At 37.0% G+C, this 24,011-nt stretch overlaps 1 protein-coding gene across 1 annotated transcript in view; it reads left to right on the top strand.

Annotated features, from left to right (window-relative positions):
• Positions 1 to 24,011, top strand: part of mthfd1l (methylenetetrahydrofolate dehydrogenase (NADP+ dependent) 1 like) — a 62,846-nt gene that overhangs the window by 19,349 nt on the left and 19,486 nt on the right. The window contains exons 16-20 of the mRNA XM_073853063.1: positions 2,160 to 2,262; positions 5,031 to 5,107; positions 7,891 to 8,031; positions 9,558 to 9,626; positions 16,397 to 16,508. Coding sequence (XP_073709164.1) covers positions 2,160 to 2,262; positions 5,031 to 5,107; positions 7,891 to 8,031; positions 9,558 to 9,626; positions 16,397 to 16,508 — 502 coding nt within the window. The remainder of the gene's footprint in view (positions 1 to 2,159; positions 2,263 to 5,030; positions 5,108 to 7,890; positions 8,032 to 9,557; positions 9,627 to 16,396; positions 16,509 to 24,011) is intronic.

Below are 24,011 nucleotides of genomic sequence, written 5' to 3'. Positions count from 1 at the left end.
TTTCTTAGTGATGCATATTACTAATCAAAAATTAAGTTTTGATATATTTGTGGTAGGAAATTTACAAAATATTTTAATGGAACATTATCTTTACTTAATATACTTAATAATATCCCAATAATTTTTGCCATAAAAGAAAAATCGATAATTTTGATCTATACAATGTATTGTTGATTATTGCTACCAATATACCGTGCTACTTATGACTGGTTTTGTGTTCCAGGGTCACATACATATGCTATCCCAAACAAAATATTTTATCAGGTTAAAATTGTAAAACAAAAATCATTATCTTGACCCTGAAGAACATTTAAAACTTAAAACTAGGGTTGTTCCGATTCCGATACTAGTATCGGAAATGCCGCCGATACCACAAAAAAATCTAGCATCGGAATCGGCGAGTACTTGAACCCACGTACCGATCCGATACCATTTCCTTAAGAAGTTATTCCCGCTAGCAAATCAGAAGCCAGTTCTTCTTCGCGGCTCAGAATGCAAACAGTGTTGCCACAAGCAACCACTGTTTAGAGCAGCGAAGAAGAAATACAAATGTGCTAACAGTTTGTCCGCTAAAACGGCGGCATGTCTCATATGTAGGGCTTTATGATTTCTGCGATGCGGAAAACACGGACGGAATCGCGGAATCCAGTCAAAATGGAATTTACAGTTTAACGCGGAACGTCACGGAATTTGTCAAAGTTTGATGCATTAATCAAAGGTAGTTCATTACACTTAAATCAAATCGTGATATGGACTAATATTAAGCCAAAAACCGACTGTTTAAATATGAATTAATGCATGGTTCTGTGTTAATGAATTGTACAGGCGCGTGGTTTGTTTACTCCTTGTACTGAAGCGCGCGGGACACTTGCGGTAATATTAAAGGGCTCCAGACTGTGACCAATTTTTCTGCCAGTGTTACTAATTTTCGTGAGCGGTCACACTGGCGCGATCACCGCGTTGTTCAACTCATAAGCTCTGCCATTTCTGTCTCAGATGAGAAACATAAAATGGCACGCGAAACGAAAGTGAAACTAACACGACACGTTTGAGCTGCTCAGCGCTGACCGTTTATCAGCTTGGACTGCAATGCAAACAAACTTGCACAAACCCCGAACAGCTTTATTCGGGAGCCAACGTTGATTTTGCAACACTGTTACTGCTGCGAGATGCAGTGAGGAGCATTTGAAAATGCCGCACAATGAATAAGGTTGCTGCGAGATCTAGTGAGAATCTTTCAAATTCTGGCCAAAATTCTCTGTTATAAACAGGGCTGATGTACGTCAGAAAACCAGATTAGTAATACTAACTATATGAAAAAATATTACTGTCAAATGTATGTCATATAATAAAAATACTCTAGTTCACTGTATATATCACTGTATATTTGTTTTATTAAGGAATAAGTCTGAAGCACACAAAATAATTTATTAGTATTATCTACAGCTGTATATACAATTACACACCCAGGTATCGGATTAGTACTCGGTATCGGCCGATACCCCGAGCCCAGGTTATCGGAATCGGTATCGGGAAGGAAAAAAGGGTATCGGAACATCTCTACTTAAAACTTCTGGAATCCAAAAATGTGAAATCCACGTTGTGGACAATGGGAAAGTAAAAAATGTTGAGAAGAACTGCACTAGAACTTGTAGAAATTTGGAAGCAGTACATCAGGTAACCAAAAGGGGTCCTCATGCAGCTACAGCGAAAACTAGCAACTTTCTTAAAAGGTTGTAATTCACAGCAAGTCTTGCTCTTCACAAGTTTCACTCTTTTTGTTTAAGTAAACAAGTCAAGTGTTGTGTTATGTTGGCTGTGACACAGATAAGCTGAGAGACTCCTCAAAACACAAACTATTTATGTTTGCTCAGGGACAGGCTGGGTTGACTTACTTTTTGGAAAGGCAAAGCTGGTAAATTTACAAGAGACTGCTGACATTTCGGAGTGAAATCTAATTAAAAAGCCAGTCTGAAAGATATTTATGACCATACTTGGGCCTACAATTGCAAAATATTTGCAAAATCTGAAGTCAAGGCCAAAACTAACTGCATGAATGAAAACGCTTTAATAGTAGGTTTGTTTAATATGAATGAACAGCTTTTCCATCATAATAATCACTGCACTTGTGTCTGTCTCTTCTTTACCTATGTTTTCAGCGTCTTGGAATAAACAAATCTGACCCCAGTGACCTCACACCAGAGGACGTCAAGGCATTCGTCCGACTTGACCTTGACCCTGAGAAGGTCACATGGCAGAGAGGTAGGAGCTTGTGCTATGTAGACTGCTTTACTGTTCTGCATATGGGACGCTCTTACGAGAATCCCTCAATGCTAGATGAGTCACATAAAGAGATGGAGAGATTGTGGTTCAGGATGTATGATGCATAAGACAGTGAGCTGAAGCATGCAGCATGACACAGGATGTGGCCATTGGAATGCTATTGCCGCATTTGACTCTTCCGTTTGAGTTGGCTAGTGGGACAGCACTCTAAACTAGCCATGTGAGAGCAATTTTTGAGAACTAGTCCCTCTTGAACACATCTACTCTTCGCACCTGGAAGGGATGCCAAATGTAGACCTTCTGCTTTTGGTTATGGCGCAGTGCCGTCTGATAGCTGCGATCACAGGGGGATGAGATTCAGCTGGATTGGGGTGTTTCCCGTTTTACTCGTGGCCGTCTGGGAACATCTGTTGCCTTTAGCCCTACATTCAGAAGATAGTGCTGCAATGACTGATGGGATATTTACTCTGTCGGTTCAAAAGTGCACACTAAGATGAGGGGCCTGGAAGATTAAGAACAGCTTTACATCTCTCTCCCGCTGCGAATGCGAAACTGTGTGTGTCTGAGAAGGTTTGACAATTCCGTACAACTTTCTCAAAGTGACGTTCATTAATACAATGTTTAAACCATTAGGGTTTCCCATGGTTCTTTATGGGAAGATATCACTGTGAGTAATGATCCTTGGACTACATTATCATGGTCTTTCCTTGTTTATTAATCACTCTTCAGATGAAACATTTTGGCCGTGCTGTATGTTATACTGTAGTTCGTGTACAGTGTGTTCTCACTATGGATGAATTGAAACAGATGCACAAGAGGAACACAAGAGACAGCCAAAAAGCAGACTAAACCATTTTTGTAATTTCTGTTGCCCGTGACGTTTAAAATGAGCCTTATAATGTTCTGTGTTTCTATGAGAAAATACCAGAGGGTTTGAATTCTTTCCTCCAACTTCCTGGCCCCTAGGGAGTTGTGTTTGTGTCTCATACTGCACCCTCCTACATTCAGCTTGGCTGCAAGAAAAAAAATCAGAATTGCTGAGAGTCTTTGAGGAATGCATGCTTATTGCAAGGTTATGGTTTCGCTTGGCATGTTGGCGTGCATCCCTCTGGGTCTCTTTAGGTCATTGGTTTTTGGGAATCATTAGATTGCCTCATACATCTCCTCAGCAGTGACTGCAAAATCTGTCCAGCTTGCAGCACTTAGCGTCCAGCTGAGTTCCCTCATGATGTGATTCTCTCCAGCCATTGTCTTCAAACAACGCTGCTACGCTTGAGCAGATAGAACAAACCAACCAATGTGATGTTATCGCAGCCTCATGAAAAAATATTGCTCTTATTAGAAAAAAAAAAAAAATTCAATTGCAAAAGATTTTAAATCTGCTAAAGGTTAAAGAAAAAAATCACATGGACTTGTCATTATTGTGTCCAAACTTTTCAAATACTCTGATGACCTTGTTCACAAAACTGCATGGGGGACTGAGAGTAACATTTAAAATAAAGACACAAGTTCCCCAATAATTGTCCAATAACTTTTTTAGAATTTGACTGACAAAAAGAAAGCATGTTTTTTTCCCTTTAAAATACAATTTAAAATGTACATCTAAAAATGTATTATTTTACAATTGCACTCTTAAGTATATTTCAAAACAAAAGAAAATAGGAAAAATATAATTTAATTTTTCAAGTTCTGTGTCGGATTGTCTGTTTTTGTTTTGGTCTGTGTGATTCCGCCCATTGCCAGTTTAACCAATAGTATTTTGACACAAATATAATGTAATTTTTCAATTTATAGTTATTTATTACTTTCATGTTTGAATTGATAAATAGAAAACATAGTTATTATTTTTAAAGGTGCTGTATGTAAATTATTTTTTGATTGTACCAAAGCGTAAAAACACCATCATGCAGTCATATGTATTAAGAAAATAAGCCAAGTTCACAGCTACAGCCAGTTATTCTACTTTGAAAATGGGGGTTCTGTGTCAGAATGTCTGTTTTTGTTTTGGTCCGTATGATTCCGCCCACTACCAGTTAGTATTTCAACACCCCGGGTTGCCAGTTGTTGCAAAACACTGCGTAGATTGCAGATTCTACCCGACCTAAAAAGCCTTGGCGTTCATCTAAAAAAAAAAAAACTCTTATGAGTAGAAACTTATTAAAAAACATGGATAAATCAACTCATTTATACATTTTAAGGCTTGTTGTCTTACACTGTCAGCTGCGCTTGTTCCTGTCCTATATTATATATACAAATATTTAATATATAAGCAAAACATATTTGTTTTGAAGAGCTCCAATGCAAAAGCCTCCAAAAGCCATCTTGGTCATAAATGAGATAACAATACTAAGCAAATGCTCTCCACAGTATATGTTCATCAAGTGCTTTCACTTCAAATGCACTAAATCCCAGCCTCAACCCATTCTGAAGTACCAGTACTTGCATAGAAACCTATACATAGTAGCCAGAAAGAAATGCTAATTGAAAGAAAAATGTCAGACGTACTTGGAGGCTTTTACATCTCAACTCTTCATATGCATAATAAATATACACAGTACAAACTCATATATTATGTAAACAAAATGTTTTGTTTTGGATGCGATAAAACATTTGACAGCACCATTTTAATGTAAGAAAGGAAGTCATACAGTGGGTACACAATTTATGTTTGGGTAGAAGGTAGAAGCACAGGCTTTTAATTCATCAGTCTGTTTTCTTTTAACATATGTTTTCCTGTTTTCAAACAGTTGTTGATACCAATGACAGATTTCTGCGTAAGATCACTGTTGGCCAGGCTAATACAGAAAAAGGCCATTCTCGCCAGGTACGTGCTTCATTCTTCTGATTCAGTTAACCAGTACTTAAATGTGATGTGTAGACATTTTGTCACTTTTCCTCAATGATTGTCTTTCTCCCTTTCTCTGTCCCTCTGTAACTTTTATGTATATTTCCCTTAACTGGAATCGGTAAAGTCTTGCAGTATGTCAACGGCTGTCAGAAATAATGACTTTTATACCAAATCAGGCAGATAACAGTGTGCACCTCAGTGAAAAAGAGCCTAAGTAAGAGCACATGTTTCAAAAAATACTGTAGTACAGTGGTAGTACAGTAGTATTTTTATTTTTTGCTGTAGTTTTTCAGTAGGAAATACCAGTTTACATATCCAAACATCCATTTAGCCATTAGTCGTAATAATCCATTGAGATTCAGACAACAGCCAGTGCTCCACACAGAGATCTGATCTCATCATCATCCAGTCTGTCTGGAATGACATGAAGAAACAGAACAAACTGAGACAGACTAAATCCAAAAGAACGGTGGCAACATCTCCTAAATGCATCAAGAAAAATGCAAAGCTACCTGAAAAACTATGTGCAAGTGCACCTAGGGCAAAAGCTGCTTTAAACGCAAAGGATGGTCACACCAAATGTTGATTTAATTTACTTAGTAGAAGGTAATTTTTAAAGAAAATCTATTTATGACATGATTTAAATAACTTTTAACAGTACTGTAGCTTTGCAGGTAGGTTTCTTGAAGCATGTTGGAGACGTTGCCTCAGTTCTGCTGAATTTAGTCTGGCTCAGTTTGTTCTGTTTCTTCATGTCATTCCAGACAGACTGGATAATGATGAGATCAGATCTCTGTGTGGAGCACTGGCTGCTGTCACACTCTCTCTGCAAACAAAAATCTTACTGGATTATTACAATGAATGGCAAAATGAATGTTTGAAAATGTAAACTCAGGGCTCGAAATTAACTTTTTTACTTGGTAGCACTGGTGCTCCTAACTTCAAAAAGTTAGGAGCACAAAAAAAAAATTTAGGAGCACCCAATTTCTTTTTAGTAGCCTAATGCGCCGATCTTGATTCTTCATGGCCGATTCTGATTGCAAATGTTTTACAAGCAAATGGGGTGATTTTGAAAGCCTTTTTAATATATTTATTTTACGCCTTAAGCAAGGGACAAGAATGAATGAAAATATGAGTACATAAACAAGATGTTTATTTTCTCTATTATAGGTACAGCGATTTAAATTAGAGGCAGGCAACCACTGCATTTTTAAACAATGTACAGTATAAATAACACAAAATAAACGACGTGTAGACAATAAATGCAGCCACAATCAAAGTAGGCTACTCTTTCAATATTTAAAGTGCAAATAGAGACTGAATTTTTCAAGCATGATACAGTTATAGACAACTACGCAACTTATTATAGCCCACATACTAATAACAGCCTAGATATTTTATGTAGCCTAATTTGCGTGCATTGGGGAGTCGCTGTCTAAACATGGGGTATTAAAATTGCTTTTGAATGCGTGTGCGCGTTTTAATTTTGGTTTCGTTTTAACGATCGCGCGAAACTCTCAGCAGCGCTGAGTGTGCATTCTACAATACAAGATATTAATTTAACAAAACAATTTGAAAGTGGAGGACACAAACGGGATTTTGAAAAGCCTGTCTGCAGTGAAAATTACGCCCCTGCGTGAATGGAACTCTGCTGATATCATTTGATGTGAATGCATGCCGCCTTGTACAGTATTGAGACGGAGGCGCCAAAATGTGCGCTGTAGCACGACAGTGACAGGCGGTGATTGACGGCTAATATCTAAAATCTGCATTAAAGTTAAGAATGTAACGATGAAGTTTAAATGGTTATGTAACGTTGGAGAGAACGGCGAGGCTGTCTCTGTATCAGCTCAGCAGTCTGTGCAGTAGTTAGGCTAGCGAAGGTTTTGTAAAGAAATGAAACCAAGTCGCACCACAATTTCTCGCACTCGCACAAATGCTCCCGAATATAATTTGAGGTCGCGCAGATTAAATTTTGGGAGCATATGCGACCAAAACGGTCGCAATTTCGAGCCCTGAAACTGATATTTCCTACTGACACACTACAGCAAAAGATAGAAATAACTGTTTTTTTTTTTATAGCTGGTGAAAATACTAATGTTCTTTTAATTTTGTCCACCACTGTGGACCCTCTGAGCTGGTCAGTCATGTGCTTATATTCATCTCCCCTTTCTCATACTGTACCAAAACCACTGAAATGTGCACTGAAGCCTAGTGCTTTTGTTCTTGAGCAACATACACTATACTATGCTGTATGTGTATTTTGGAAAAGACAGTAAGAGTGCGTGTGTGTGTGTGTGTGTGTGTGTGTGAAATTTAAAAAAGCACTTAAGCATGTTACTTCAGGCTTTGCAAACATTGACTTAGGGTATCATCTCAGCAATTAGGGTGCTGTAAATGCAGTTAAATGGCAAGTAATGATGACACAAGTGGTGTGTATTAAGCGGCCCATCTCTCCTGATAGGGCATCTGGCCACCACTCCTCTGCTCCCAGCTGTTTTATTGGGGGAGTATTTATTAGCTGAGAGTTAAACCAGGACAGCTCGGCTTTTGCTCCAGCTGGGGTTTTCTTGGACACATGTGGGAGCAGTTTACTGTATGTGATAAAGAACCAGACTTGGCAGATGTTGCGTGTGTGTCTCTGACAAATCTCTCCGCTGTCTATATCGCAACGACTCATTTTGATGGAAATCACCTAAATCACCACTGTGATGTGTGTGTGCTGGGCAATATGTGATCTTTCACTCTCATTCTCACAGACCCAATTTGATATCGCAGTGGCCAGTGAGATCATGGCTATCCTTGCTCTGACAGATGGACTGGCTGATATGCGGGCCAGGCTGGGACGAATGGTTGTGGGCAGCAGCAGAAACAGCCAGCCGATCACTGCAGATGACTTGGTGTGTGTTTGTGTGTGTGTGTGTGTGTGTGTGTGTGTGTGTGTGTGTGTGTGTGTGTGTGTGTGTGTGTGTGTGTGTGTGTGTGTGAGAGAGAGTGCACTGTTAACTACCTATGAACTGATCAAAGGTCACAGAAAAAAAATCTAAATAATGCTGTTCTTTTGAAATTTCTATTTATCAAAGAAATATATAAAATATTAAGAGATGCTGCAGTTCAAGAGTAATTGCTGCTGAAAATTCAGCTTTGCTATCAGAGGGATCATTTAAATTTTGAAAATTGTTATAAGACTAAACAGTTATTTTAAATGGTAATATTTATAATATTTAACAATATTACAGTTTTTACTATACGTGTATATAAACTAGGCTTGGGTTTGTCACAAATTTCACGATTCGATGTGATTCTGCTTTACAAGCTTGCAATTTGATTCCGATTCAATTCAGTATCAATTATTTTGGATATACTGTATATCAAGTACAGTCCATGGCAAATTTTCTCAAGTAAAAAAAAATCTCTCAACTAATGCTGTCAAATATACATGAGAGTCAGTTGGTACTATGTTGCTATTATATTGAAGGTTCAAATTATAATAAACTAACAGTTAACCTTAAATTTAAATTATGTAATCACTTCTACTCTAATTAGTTTTTTTTAAATGGTGGCTGTCATAAAAACTTGACATTTCTTTAAACTTAAATTAAATATTGAAGAAAAGTAAATAGTTATAACAATGTTATTATACAACATGTTATATGGTGCATGTATTTAGCAAAATGCTCTTCTTTAGAGTTAAATTCTTTAGCTGACATTGTCACTGAATATGTTTTTCTGAGGTAAATGTGACATTGTTTACGAGCAGTTATATAGACATCTTTCAGTGGTTGAATCACTGAATGAGCAATTACATGAGACAGGATACGGTTTTCGATTCATTCATATTTATTTTGTGCTGTAACTAGTATTAAAGCAAAGGAGATGATCAGTTAACATGCGCTTTGCGCTGCCGCTTCTCTTGAACTGAGGCACTACAGCGATCTGTCATTCCACATTAAACAATGCCAAAACAGTATTTATTCTTTAAATATTATCATTTAAATGGGCAAATTTTGAAATCCAAGACTTTCATGTCAAAAGTAACGAAGCACAACAATATTCCGTTCCTTAAAGGAAAAACGTAGACTAATTGATTCTTGGGATTTAAGAATCTGTATTGTTTCCTAAAAATGAGAAAGTGGTCTAGGTTCCAAAAACAGCAGTGTGAATTAAGTGTTTACAGAAGAAATATATAGTGTTTACATTTGTGATTCAAAACCTATGCAATATTTAAGTGCATGTTATATGTAAATAACATGTATTCATATTAAATACACTGTAAGCAATATGAAAAAACAGGATTTGTAGTATTTAATTGTAATTCATTAGTCAATTACATGGTTGTGACAGGCTGAAAGCCCTATCATAGAAACATTCAACAACTGCTAAGAACAATATATTCTGACATTTCTTTGCTCTTTGGTTTTTTCAGGGTGTAACCGGGGCTTTGGCAGTCCTCATGAAAGATGCTATCAAACCCACACTGATGCAGACACTGGAGGTGAGACCTCTTCCCCTGTTCCTGTACCTCAAACTCTCAGTATCTTTTACACAGTCGCTCGCTTGTGCGCTGTTTATCTTATTCTGTCTCCCACACATATGCACACATTACTGTCCCTATCTTGATGGAAACTCCCAAACTTGATACTCTCAGCGTTGGTGAAGTGATAGGATATTCGAGCCATGACACAGAAAACACACACTCATACAGTAACGCATGCACATCTGGTTTTGGTTTTGGCTCAGTGGGAGTGTGTCTCTGTCTTTCACTATCACACCCTGAACACCACGAGAAAACTGGAAATGAGAAATAGACAGCGGTGAAAAGCCTGATTGTTGGAATGCCTTTAATCTTTATGGCTTTAAAACATGCTAATAACTAGTGATTGATGTTTGGTGTGTATGGGCGTATGTTTGTGTGTGTGAGATGTATAGGGGTTGCATGTTTGTAGAGAGAGCTGCAGAATTGCTTTGTGAAACCTTTCCTGCCTGGTTTCCTGTTTCTCTTGTGAGGAGGAATCGTATCAGAACGAAAAAGGCAGCAAAGGGTTGTGGGAATATTCTGTTTGCGTGGTGCTATAATGTCCCTGCTGGGATCGGGATGTGTGTGTGTGTGTGTGTGTGTGTGTGTGTGTGTGTGTGTGTGTGTGTGTGTGTGTGTGTGTGTGTGTGAAAGAGTGAGAGGAAGTGTGTGAATGACTGAAAAAGAGGATGTGCATGTGTTCACAGTTGGATCTAAGCATGCTTGATTGATAATAGACTAAAGATGTACAATTTGTCAAGAGTGTTAGGAGAAAATATGTTTTCAATGGATTGTTGTTAACTGTGCAATGTTTGTGGCACTTCAGGGACAAATTTGTCTGCAGAAGTCAGCCTCCCGTTAGACTTTTTTCTTTTTTTTCTTTGCTATACAAATGTGAAAAGTATTCTTTAGTCAGAATTTTACTGTTTCTATAAAAAGTATGCTTCTATTTAGGTTGGCCAGGCCAAGTAAACTTTTTGTTTGTGTCACGCTGATAAAAACACCAGTCAACTGTATGTATGTTGACCATATTTACTGTTGTTCAAAATTTTGGGGGCAGTGGGATATTGTTTGTCCGAAGGTCAATTCCTTTATTTTTGCAATAGACTGAAAACATTTGGGTTTGACATCAAAAGATGAATGAGACACAAGATTAACATTTCAGCTTTTATTTCCAGTTATTTACATCTGAAGCTGATACACAACTTAGAAGATGACACCTTTTGTTTGAACCCACCCATTGCTCATGTGACCTAAGGTATTGGAACAGATTGACTTAAACTAGGTTAAAGTGAATGACAGACTTGAATGAAAGACTTATGACAGTGGACCAGAAAATCAGTCTTAAGGGTAATTTTTTTTAAATTAAGATTTATATCTGAAAACTGAATAATTAAGCGTTCTATTGATAGGACAATATTTGGCCGAGATACAACTGTTTGAAAATCTGGATTCTGAGGGTGCAAACAAGTCAAAATATTGACTTTCCTTTAAAGTTGTCCAAATGAAATTTTTAGCAATTCATATTACTAATCAAAAATTAAGTTTCAATATATGTACGGTAGGAAATTTACTAAATATTTTCATGGAACATGATTTTTACTTAATATCCTAATGATTTTTGGCATAAAAGGAGAATAGATCATTTTGACCCATACAGTGTGTTAGCTATTGCTACAAATATACCCATGCTACTTAAGACTGGTTTTGTGGTCCAGGGTCACAAATTTAGTTGCAAATCCTTTGCTTGTAATAACTGCATCAAGCCTGTGACCCATTGACATCACGAAACATTAGCATTTTTCTTTTGTGATGCTTTTCCATGCTTTCACTGTAGCCTCTTTCAGTTGATGTTTGTTTTGGGGCAAATTCATTGGCCAGTCTAAAACCTTCCACTTCTTTACCCTGATGAACTCCTTTGTTGTTTTGGCACTATGTATTGGGTCTAGGGATGCACTGAATGTTTGGCAACCGAAATTATTAAGCGAAAAGGCAGAATAAATTATACCGAACAATGACGTGACGCAATCAAATAGAGGTGCGCACTAATGCAGCAAACATATCAGCAGGAAGCATTTAAAACTGTCAGAGAAAGATGCAAAAATCATTACAAGCACCAACAGCAAGAGACTGTTTAGTATCGCATCCCATGTTGTTGGTTACTGTATGATGACTGAAATCACAAAATCGCCTTAAACCATTAGTAAATAAACTGTAGGATGTTATGTTGTCTAATACACATACGAATTGTATTAATTTTGACAGCTCTGCACAAGCTCATTAGCCAGGGTTAAAAGTGCAAGGAAAATCTGCGCTGAAACAGCGTGATGAGAATCATTCATGAATCTGTTGCTGTCAGCAAAGAGTAGTACTGAGGCAAAGGTCTTCTTGCGGGTTTCCACCAAAATAAAAGTCAACATTCATAAATGTTAGTATTGTAATTTTACTGTTGTTCTGTAAAATAAAATAAAAAAGACAACAATAATGATGATAGTCATTTCAACAGCTCTAATAATACTTTTATTATAACATTCTCCTTTGCTCAGCAAGGCTGCATTTATTTGTATATTAAAAACACATGCCTGATTCAAGAAGGGGATCTTAAAAATGGCCAAAGAATATTATTTTACTAATTTATTCATTTTAAGTTAAATTGCTCTTTGTTGGTAGGCTATAATGTCTACTAGAATGTTAAAATGTTCAGTGTTAAGTAAATATTGTTAAATTGTTTGTTTGAAAAGAAAGCAAAACTGTAAAAAAGCAAATATTGGCTATTTAATTTATGCAATGGTAAAAAAAAATGGCAAAAAAAACGTGTTCGGTAATCGGCCTTCGGCCCAGTGTTTACGTTTGTTCAGCTTTGGCCAAGAATTTTCATTTCGGTGCATCCCTAATTGGGTCATTATTATTTAGCTGCATGATGAAGGATCTCCTAATTAGTTTGGTTGCATCTTTCTGTAAATTGCCAGACAAAATGTTTCTGTAGACTTAAGTTAATTTTGCTGCTGCCATGATGCCATCATGTGTTACATCATGAGTGAAGATTAATGAGCCCATCCCAGAAGAGGCCATGCAAGCCCAAGCCATGGCATTGCCTCCACTGTGTTTCACAGATGAACTTTTATGTTTGGGATCTTGAGCAGGTCCTTTTTCTTCAAACTTTAGCCTTCACTCCATTACTTTGGTACAGGTTCATCTTTGTCTCATCAGTCTCTGTACTTTTCGGCAAATTCCAGCCTGGCCTTCCTATTTTTCTTGCTAATGGTTTGCATCTTCTGGTGTAGCCTCTGTAGTTTTGTTCATGAAGTCTTCTGCGAGCAGTAGATTGTGATACCTTCACTCCTGCCCTCTGGAGGTTGTTACTGATGTCAGTAACAGTTGTTTTAGGGTCTTTCTTTACAGCTCTCACAACGTTTCTGTCGTCAACTGCTGATGTTTTCCTTGGTCTACTCATTCAACGTCTGTTATTCTACACCAGTGGTTTCTTTCTTTCTCATTATATTCCAAATGGTTGTACTGGCTATGGCCAATGTTTGTGCAATGGCTCTGATTGTTTTTTCATCTTCTCTCAGCTTCACAATTGCTTGTTTTTTACCAATAGACAGCTCTATGGTTTTTATGTTTGGTTACAGGTCAAACTACAAATGCAGGCAAAACCCAAATCTAGGACACACCTTCTTCTTTCCTAGTGTTCGTTCCGCGTAAGTGCAGGGTTCGCTGTGCGGCAAGCCTCTCTCCATTTGTTCCGATCAAGAGCATCCTCGGTGTCGACATTGGCTGCTTTCATATCTTCCTTGATTCGGTCCATCCATCGCTTCTTTGGTCGCCCTCGCGGCCGTCGCCCACTAGGACTGAGACACATTGCTCTTTTGGCCACCGACGACTCCTTGCTTCGCACAACGTGGCCATACCATCGAAGGCGCACATCTCTCATCTTCTCAGTAATCGGTCCCACATTCAGGACCATCCTGACATCCTTGTTCCTGACATGGTCCAGTCGGGTCAGGCCGAGCGTCCATCTAAGCATGCGCATCTCCATGACGTGAAGGGCTTGCTGGTGTTTTGAGGATGCAGGCCAGCACTCCGAGCCATATAGTGCCACTGGTCGAACGACGGTTTTGTAGATTTTTGCCTTAAGGCGGTTGGGCATTCGTCGATCGCAGAGAACACCCGTCACTTGGCGCCACTTGAGCCAGGCCACATTGATCCGGGCTCGGACGTCCGGGAGGATGTCACCGTCTGCCGAGAGGGTGGAGCCGAGATACTTGAACTGCTCCACTTTCCTGAGGTCTTGTCCATCGACGCTAATGGTGCCTAAATCTAGGACACACCAGGGCAACAAAACACACCCGTCAGTCACATGTTCCAGTACATTTGGTGTCATTAGCAATGAGTGGGTTCAAACAAAAGGTGCTATCTTCTAAGTTGTGTATCAGATCCAGATGTAAATACCTGGAAATAAAAGCTGAAATGTCGATCTCTCGTCTCATATTCATCATATTCATTTTGATGTTAAACCCAAATGTTTTCAGTCTACATCAAAAATAAAGGAATTGGTCTCACTGTTGCAATACTTTTGACGGGGGTGTATTTAAGAAATGAGTGTTTTTATTTAGAAAGGAAGCAAGGGTTAGTTCACTCCAGAATTAAAATTTCCTGATACTTTACTCATCCCTATGTCAACCAGGATGTTCATGTGTTTCTTTCTACAGTCAAAAAGAAATTAAGTTTTTTGAGGAAAACTTTTCAGGATTTTTCTCATTATAATAAACTTCAATGGGGATCAATGGGGTTGAAGGTCCAAATTTTATTTTATTTTTTTTTTAAGATTTATTATGTATTTTTTGCCTTTATTGAGAGGACAGATCAGAAGTGACAGGAAGCAAAGTGGGAGAGGGATGGGGAGTGGGATCAGGAAAGGTCCTTGAGTCGGGATTCGAACACGGGGCGCCCGGAGTGCAACGGCGCTGTATGTCGGCGCGCTGCCCACAAGGCTATTGGCACCGAACAAATTGTAGTTTTAATGCAGCTTTAAAGGGCTCTACATGGTCCCAGCCAAGAAATAAGGGTGTTATCTAGTGAAAAAAAAAAAGTGGTTAAATAGTGTATACATTTTTTTTTTTTTTAGAAAATGACCGATCATTTTGCCTTTATTTCTCAGCTGGGATCGTGTAGAGCCCTTTGGATCTGCATTGAAACTGCAATTTGGGCCCACTGATTTCCATTGAAGTCCACTATATGGAACAAAGTCCTGGAATATATTCTTCAAAAAGCCCTAATTTCTTTTCAACTGAATTTTAATTCAGGAGTCAACTAATCCTTTAAATTGATCAAAAGTGACAGTAAAGACTTTCACATATTTACATTTTTTTTTGTAACTATGTAAAAATTTCCCATATTCTTCAAAAATATTAAGCAGCTCAGAAATGTCTTGAGCAACAGATCAGCAAATGAATTCTGAAGGATCATGTGACACAGAAGACCGCTGAAAATTTGTTTTTGCCATCACATAAGTTACTGTATTTTAAAATATATTCAAATAGAAAAATAGTATGTAATATTTCACAATTTTGCTGTCACCAACTATTTTTGAGCAAATAAATGCAGCCTTGGTGAGCATAAAAAAACTTTTGAACGATAGTGTATTACAGAACATATAAAACTTAATAATTATTAATAGTTTTTAGAAAAAATCCTTTTAATAAGACTAATCAAATTCATTTGTAGTTCATGTACTCGTTAAGAAAATTTTGAGTCAATAACTAGATAATCCATACCAACATCAAAATAAGATGATCGTTGTTAAATCAGCATAACCACCCTGTTCCTGTCTACTGTCTTTCTGGCTTGGTTTTTCCTGTTTTCTAACTTTCCTGGCATTGGCATGTCAAATATCTCTTTTCCACACTCAAAGGGCAAAGGGCTCCAATCTTTCCTATTCACTTTTTTTAATATTATATTTTTTTTTTATTCCAATAAAACTTTTCCAGAGGACAGTTCACTGGAAAACCAGTGCACTCTTTTTCCATTCACAGTCACACATAAAGACCATCACTCATGCTTTCATAATGACTTGTTGACAAGCTGCCAGATATGTCCACTTTGTGAGCAAATTTTGATGCAGTATATTGATTTATTGAATTCTTTTGCAGATGAACCAAAGTTACTTGATGACCTTCAGAATTGATTGATTTGGTCTTGGAGTTGTTTTAAAACCTGTGAAACATATTTAGGTTATACTGAGCTACACATTGTCAGAATCAATGTACAGTTGATGTTCAGGTTTTGCATCCTTTTCCTGAATTTAAATGACTTCACCATCACTGTTCTTTGTTTTGTATGTACTCCCAGTCCCTTTTCCATCTTCCTGCACTCTCTCTTTCCTGTCCCTTCAGCTGTCAGTGTCACTTTTCAGTGTTTTTGGGAAGTTACAGAGGACCTCAGGGTCAATTCAAACCTCATATTTTCAGATTTAAATGCTTTCTGGCTCCTGATGATGAAACAGACTTTCCAGACTTATTTAAAGTTTATTGTTGTTCAATATAAAGTGGTGTTGACGTTTAAAATCTCAACCACATGTTTTATGCAAAAGCCTCAGATGTGGATATTGACTACTTAATCTTTAGATCTTGTATTGTTAGTCGATTTTCAAGTAATCTTGAGGGCACAGCTGCTGATGTGTAAAATTTGAAATGCAGGTGTGACTCAAACAAAATCAATGCAAACCATTTATGTCTTTGTCGTGCCAGGGCACTCCGGTGTTTGTGCATGCTGGACCTTTCGCTAACATCGCCCATGGAAACTCTTCTGTCTTGGCAGACAAGTTGGCTCTTAAACTAGTTGGAGAAGACGGCTATGTCGGTGAGTGCACACGCATACAGTATACACACACACACAAACAAAGTTGCACACCACACACAGTGCATCTGCTTTTTATAGTCACACATTCATTGACCAGAGACAAAGGCTATGTTGGGGGTAAGTTAAAAAAACAACAATCAGACTTCTATTCACAAAGAACTGGTGTCACACAAAATTTGATGCCCCCCACAAAATCGTATTAAGCTTGAAACCCAAAAGGTAGCCGTTTGTAATGGCTGCAAAATAGCCTTTTAAAATTTAGGTTCTATATTAACTTATTTTAAGCAATGCAGTCCTGTTTCTGAAATGGCTATTAGTAAACATTAAAATAGATTTCAATTAAATACAATTACATGGTTTTAATATAGCTGTGTGTGTGTGTGTGTGTGTGTGTGTGTGTGTGTGTGTGTGTGTGTAATGTTTAAGAATATTTTTTTTGTTGTTAAATTGTCTTATATTTAACCCTTAAAGACATACAACATTTTTGGGGCACCTGTGTATTTCTTTTTTTTTTTTTCTAGCAGTCATTATCAATTGTCATATATCATTATAAACATAAGAACTTGAACTTTATGTCTAGCTTATTTAAAATTACAATTTTCCCTTTGTTTTCTCTAAAAATTAGTGAATTTCCAGAATTTTAGGAACAACGCTAGCAACAATTGGGTGTTTTTTTACTGTGTACTCAAAAACTCCTGAAGTTTGGATTTTTTTCTTTAGAAATTTGTATTTAGGTGTTTTATACTTCCAAATAAAATTTTGTCTATATATAACATTAGCCAAGCAAGTTGTAGCCATTTATTACAATATTATTATTGGCGCTTTTCAGTGAAAAACAGGCCTATTTAGTTTATTGACAATATAGACCTGTCCAAAAACATTTCAGGAGTAAAGCCATAGCAGAAACAGTGTTATTTAATAGCAAAACAGTAAAAATAAGTTACTTTTTCAGATAAATATATTCTTAATCCGAGGATGAACAATAAACACAAACAGTGTAGAAAGTAGCACAAATTGTCTTGTGCAACAAAAAAAAATAAACAGTCCAAATTATTCATTATTCAATTATACAAATTAACACAAAATGAGAGAGAAATATACAGAGTGCAACCGAAAAAATAGTGCAAATAATCGTTACAAACTATATAAGAATTAGTTACATTATATAACAACCAAATACAGTTGTGGCCAAAAGTTTTGAGAATGACACAAATATTAGTTTTCACAAAGTTTGATTAGTGGGTTTTTGTTTGTCCACCCGCCTCTTGAGGATTGACCGCAAGTTTTAAGATTTGGGGAGTTTCCAGGCCATGGACCCAAAATATCAATGTTTTGGTCCCCGAGCCACTTAGTTATCAATTTTGCCTTATGGCATGGTGCTCCATCGTGCTGGAAAATGCATTGTTCTTCACCAAACTGTTGTTGGATTGTTGGAACAATCGGAAAGAGGCTTCATCGGAGAATATGACTTTGCCCCAGTCCTCAGCAGTCCATTCGCCATACTTTTTGCAGAAGATCAATCTGTCCCTGATGGTTTTTTTTTGAGAGAAGTGGCTTCTTTGCTGCCCTTCTTGACACCAGGCCATCTTCCAAAAGTCTTGGCCTCACTGTGCGTGCAGATGCGCTCACACCTGTCTGCTGCCATTCCTGAGCAAGCTCTGCACTGGTGGCACTCCGATCCCGCAGCTGAATCCTCTTTAGGAGACGATCCTTGCGCTTGCTGGACTTTCTTGGACGCCCTGAAGCCTTCTTAACAATGCAGTGGAAAGTTTTTTTCGGGATTAAGTTAATTTTCATGGCAAAGAAGGACTATGCAATTCATCTGATCACTCTTTATAACATCCTGGAGTATATGCAAATTGCTATTATAAAAACTTAAGCACCAACTTTTCCAATTTCCAATATTTATGTAATTCTCAAAACTTTTGGCCACGACTGTAGGTGGATCTGCTGGCTGTAGTCAGAATCTATTTTACCAGTAGATCGCCTAGTGACGCGAAAACCTACATTCCAGTGCTTTATCCAATATGTACTGCTGTTTTATCCTTGTTTTTGGTTTGTGTTATGTCAAAGGGCTCTGTCGTGAATATTTCTGTACATTTTCAAAGAATGCTGTCATGCAAATGCGTTTGTTTTCATGCACGCAAGACGCACTTTGCTTTCATTTTGCGTTTGTTCAGATTTGCTACATACTAATCGGTGGTTCAAAAGACCAAAACCTATGTTTATTGGTTGAATAGATGACAGTTTGAACCAATCTGGGCACAGGGGTGGGACTAAGCATCAACAATCGTTCCTGTTTGGCTCAGAGGTCCGAAATGTATTGATTTCATCTGACAAATCAGTGCTGAGGAAATGCGATGACGTAATCACGCTCACCACGGAGCCTCTGAATATCCAAATGAGACAAATATATTCGATATCACAGAAAAGAGTAGAATCTGTGCATTACGAGACTTTTTTTTAAAGCATTCAAATTGGATTAGCGGTTCAATAGTTATTAAACATTTAAGAACAATAGTTATTTTTAGCCGGGGGCGGCTGTCTCGGTCTTTGAGGGTTAATATTTAATTAAAAATTAATTTTAAAATATATTCAAATAGAAAAGTTATGTTAAATGCCTAGTTCTGCCACGAAACTCTGGATGGCGCAGGCTGACGGGTGGTTAGCATAACTGATTATATCACAGGGTTATATAACTTGGCACAAGCTGATTGGTTCATATTGTCTATGCAACCAATGAGCTTGCAGCTATTTAAATGACTGGTAGCATTCACTTGGGCATTTCGCAGCGTGCTTTTTTTTTTTTTTTTAAGAGTTCCTCTGAAACCCTCCACTTTCCCCAGCTCCACCTGTATAGATCTGCTACGTGTTATTTTATGCTATTTGTGCAGCAGCAGTATGTCTTAAATACTCACAGCACTGTATCGCCATATGCTTTGGCAGTAGCAAGTTCCTGTACTTGCTTGCAGCAGCAATAATCTGCAACTGCAGCAATAACCAACAGAAGCAGCAGTTCCGCAGCAGCAGCGTAGCAGATCTGTTCCGCCAAGACCAAGTACATTAACATTGTCATAACCATTACCATGCTAAACTTTTCCTAGAGTTATCATGACAGAAATGTAATTTATTGTGATGAATGGTAAATTTTCAATAGCCATTTTTAGTTTTAGTCTTCAGTGTCACACGATCTAATAATATATAATATTATTGTAATAACCATGATATGTTTTAATAGGAAAGTATTTACACTCTAAAAATGCTGGGTTTAAAACAACCCAACTTAGGTTATTTGGCAACGCAGGGCTGGGTAAATATTGGACTGAACATATGCTGGGTTATTTTGACCCAGCTGGTTGGGTTAAATGTTTTTACCAAACATGCTGGGTTATTTTATTTAAGTCAACTATTGTTTTAAAATTATTATATTGCTGGTTTAAAATGGACTGAAACTTACAAAAAACACACAGATTTCTAGAGGCAACAGATGAACATTCAAAAGATGAACATTTATTATTAAGCAAGAACACATGGACAAAATACAAGACAAATTAAATTTATAGACCAATTATAGGTTTGTAAACATTCGGGATGTGTGTGCATCATGGTTGCAGAAAACCCAGGAGAGAGAGCCTTTACGGCCAGAGAATTACATGGATACGGTACAAAATAGTTCGATTTATAAAAGATAATAGATTTTATTGATTACATGTCATTTTCAAAATGTTCTTCGCTTTATTACAAGAGCTTGTCACTCAGCGATAAGCTCTGTTTTTCAACTAAACTGATGTTAGATAGTAGGATAGTCTTAGACATTCAAAACAGGGATGCCGTTTTTTATGTGGTGGCAGAAAAACTCACTATTTTTGAGTTAAATTAAGTTATAAAGTCAGAATTAGGAGATATAAACTTGCATTTGCAAGAAAAAAGTTATTGTGAGATAAAATAAATAAATGTTAAAAATGTTAATAATAATAGGCAGTGGTGGACAGTAACGAAGTAGTTGTACCTCGTTACTGTACTTAAGTAAATTTTTCAAGTATCTGTACTTTACTGGAGTAGTTTTATTTTGAGCAACTTTTACTTCACTACATTCCAAAGCATAAGATCGTACTTTTTACTTCACTACATTTCATAAAACATGTCGTTACTCCTTATATTATATCACGTGTTCCGAGACGCAGAAGCAGTGATTCATGAACAAATTGATTCTTTTCAATGAACCGGGTGAATCGGTTCGCAACAAACGATTCATTCACGAATTGGACTGATCCAATTGCAGTTGTTCTCGAGTCGACAACTCACTGATTCAAATGAGCCGTTTAGAGCGAGTCTCCAGTGAACTGAATTCACAAATAAGAAACAAAAATATATTTTTTTTCTCTCTTTTTCCATGGATTTTACCTGTTTACCTCCACTTGTTACCAAGTTTTTCTGCAACCGTTATGCGTGCAGCTGCAAGTGATGTAACTGTGACGTCTTCTCTAAATTGGTCTATTTGGGTGAATACAGCATAGTTTACAATATTACATACATTCCCTGCTGTTCGCCAGGGTAAAATATTTTAATATCAAACCAAATTAAACTCGGTACAATAACGAATAAAATCCTTTATAAATGAAATAAAATGTATACAAATCCTTTATTTCGCTGAAGAAGTGCACCAAATCTTCAGCACTGAGAGCTGCTCTCTCCTGTAGATGACCCAAAAAGCTAGCTCTCTGACTGACTGTAACTCAGCAAAAAAAAAAAAAATTAAATAACCAATAAAATGACCCAACAAGTTTGACCCAGCATTTAGGTAAAAAAAAAAAAAAATATTTATTTATTTTTTGGTAAGATTTTAAATATCTTTACTGTCACTTTTGGGCAATTTAATCCATTCTTACTGAATTAAAAGAAATAAATAAGTAAAAAACATAAATAATCTCAAGTTTTGACTCCTACATGTAGGAACTTGCATTAGGGTATTATCTATACCAGGGGTTTTCAAACCTGTCCTGGAGCCTCCCCTGCCCTGCACATTTTGTATGTCTCCCTTATTAGGCACACCCAATTCAGGTCTTGCAGTCTCTACTAATGAGCTGATGATTTGAATCAGGTGTATTAGATGAGAGAGACAAGCAAAATGTGCAGGGCAGGGGAGGCTCCAGGACAGGTTTGAAAACCCCTGATCTAGACTTAAAAGCTAATTAGTGTAATACTAAGTGGTTTGTCTAAGTGGCTAATTGGCTAGTGGCATGTATTGCTATTATGCTAAAGCCTGGAGGGTTATAAATAATATGTGACTTTTTAGCATGTGTTAATTAACCATCTTAAAAGGAACATTTCACTTAAAAATGGTTGTGGTACTCGAATAATGGCGGAAGATGTGATGTAGAGGAGAAGAATTGTTAAATAAAGTTATTTTTGTTTTCTTTGCGCATAGAAGTATTCTCAAAGCTTCGTAAAATGACTGTTAAAACACTGATGTCACATGGACAGTTTTACTGATGTACTACTACGTTTCTGGGCCTGGGAACATTTCATTTGTGTTGCTGTCTATGTCATAAACTCTCAGATTTCATCAAAAATATCTTAATTTGTGTTCCGAAGATGAACGAAGGTCTTACAGGTTTGGAACAACATGAGGCTGAGTAATTACTGACAGAATTTTCATTTTTGGGTAAACTATCCCTTTAACAAAGTTATGATGACAACTTTGGGATCGAAGGGAAATAATGCTCTACAAGAGTACAGAATTTGTCTCAACACCGGAGTCTTTCTGTCTTTATTTTTTTAACGCTGACCCCAACTAATCCTCTCAGCGTCAGCACACCTGAACATACGTGCCTTGCAAAACACACACAGACACAAACTATCTTACCATCTCTCCTTCACTTTATCACTTCCTCTCTCCATTTCTTTCTCATTCCTTTGCTCCTCTCTATCCTTTTTATTCTCTATCCCTCCCCTGCTCAGCGACTTGCCCCAGACACTAAAAGAATGCTGGGAATGGCGGAGGCCCTGTGGTCCACACTAAAAGCAGAGTAAGCTTCACCCCCTCATTTAAGGACAAGCTGAAGTGTGTGAGCCCAATGAAAACACTGCCTACCAAACCAGGCCAAGCTGTGTTGAGTTACACAGCCTGTAGAATTTCAGATACTTTTTGTTACGCCTGAGTTTCTGCCAGCGTGTAAATAGTAAATTCTTCTGAAAGGGCAGCATGATTATTGCAAATAATCACTGCGTTTTTATACACAAGTAGCTCATGACACTGTTTTCAGCATCTCAGTAGCTTGGTTCACTGTAACTGCTGCTCCACACAAACTAAAACAAAACTACTATCTCTGTGTCTCCTGTGTTTGGGTCACTTATAGCATGCATATGCCCCAACTATCTTTCCACACTTGTAATTGTTTATAAACCAGTGACAAAAGAAGAGGTATTTTCAACATAAAAACAAAACAAAATAAATTTTGGATGGTTTAATTAAGACAGTGATAAATATTAGTATTGCAATTTTACAGTTGTTTTTAGTTTAACAAAGAAATATTAAAAGATAATGTTTCTAATTTTAATATTTTACTAAAGCCCATTTTCGCTACTGAATAAACAATTTTTAAAAAAAAAGGTAATTGCGACTTTTCAACTCAACTTTTTTGCGTGATACATATTCGCAATTCTGACTTTTTTCTCTGAATTTAGATATAAACTCACAATTGCGAGATATAAACTTGCAATTGCGAGAAAAACTTTTGACTTTTTTCCTTCGAATTTTGAGTTTATCTTGCAATTGTGACTTTTTTCTTAAGAATTTTAAGTTTATATCTTGCATTTGTGACTTTTTCCTCTATTTTTTTAATCTTGCAATTGTGACTTTTCCTCAGAATTTTGAGTTTATATCTCACAATTGTGACTTTTTTCTAACTCTTTATTCTCACAATTGTGACTTTTCCTCAGAATTTTGAGTTTATAACTCGCAATTGTGTCTTTTTTTTCTAACTCGCAATTCTGAGTTTATTCTCACAATTGTGACTTTTTTTCCTCAGAATTTTGAGTTTATAGCACACTTATGTCTGCAAGATGTCTGTTAAAGATCTCTTGATCTGGAAAGCATCTGCTGTGTACAAATGTCTGGCAGACGCCTGTAAGATGTCAGTTTTAAATACATTCTAATTCATAAACATCTTAAAGACATCTAATAGACGTCTATTTGACATCTGATAGGAAACGTCCAATAGACGTATTGCAGATGAGCAAACTATGTCTTATTCTCACAATTGTGACTTTTTTTCCTCAGAATTTTGAGTTTATAATTCGCAATTCTAAGTTTATCTCACAATTGTGACTTTTTTCCTCAGAATTGTGAGTTATTTATATCTTAAAATTCTGAGAATAAAAAAGTCATAACTGTGAGTTTATCTCTCACGATTGTGACTTTTTTCTTCAGAATTTTGACTTTATATCTCAAAATTGTGACTTTTTTTCCTCAGAATTTTGACTTTATAACTCAATTCTGAG

This window comes from Garra rufa, chromosome 13 (genome assembly GCF_049309525.1).
Source record: "Garra rufa chromosome 13, GarRuf1.0, whole genome shotgun sequence".
NCBI classification, from domain to species: domain Eukaryota; kingdom Metazoa; phylum Chordata; class Actinopteri; order Cypriniformes; family Cyprinidae; genus Garra; species Garra rufa.
This window is presented reverse-complemented; position numbering and strand designations above follow the sequence as displayed.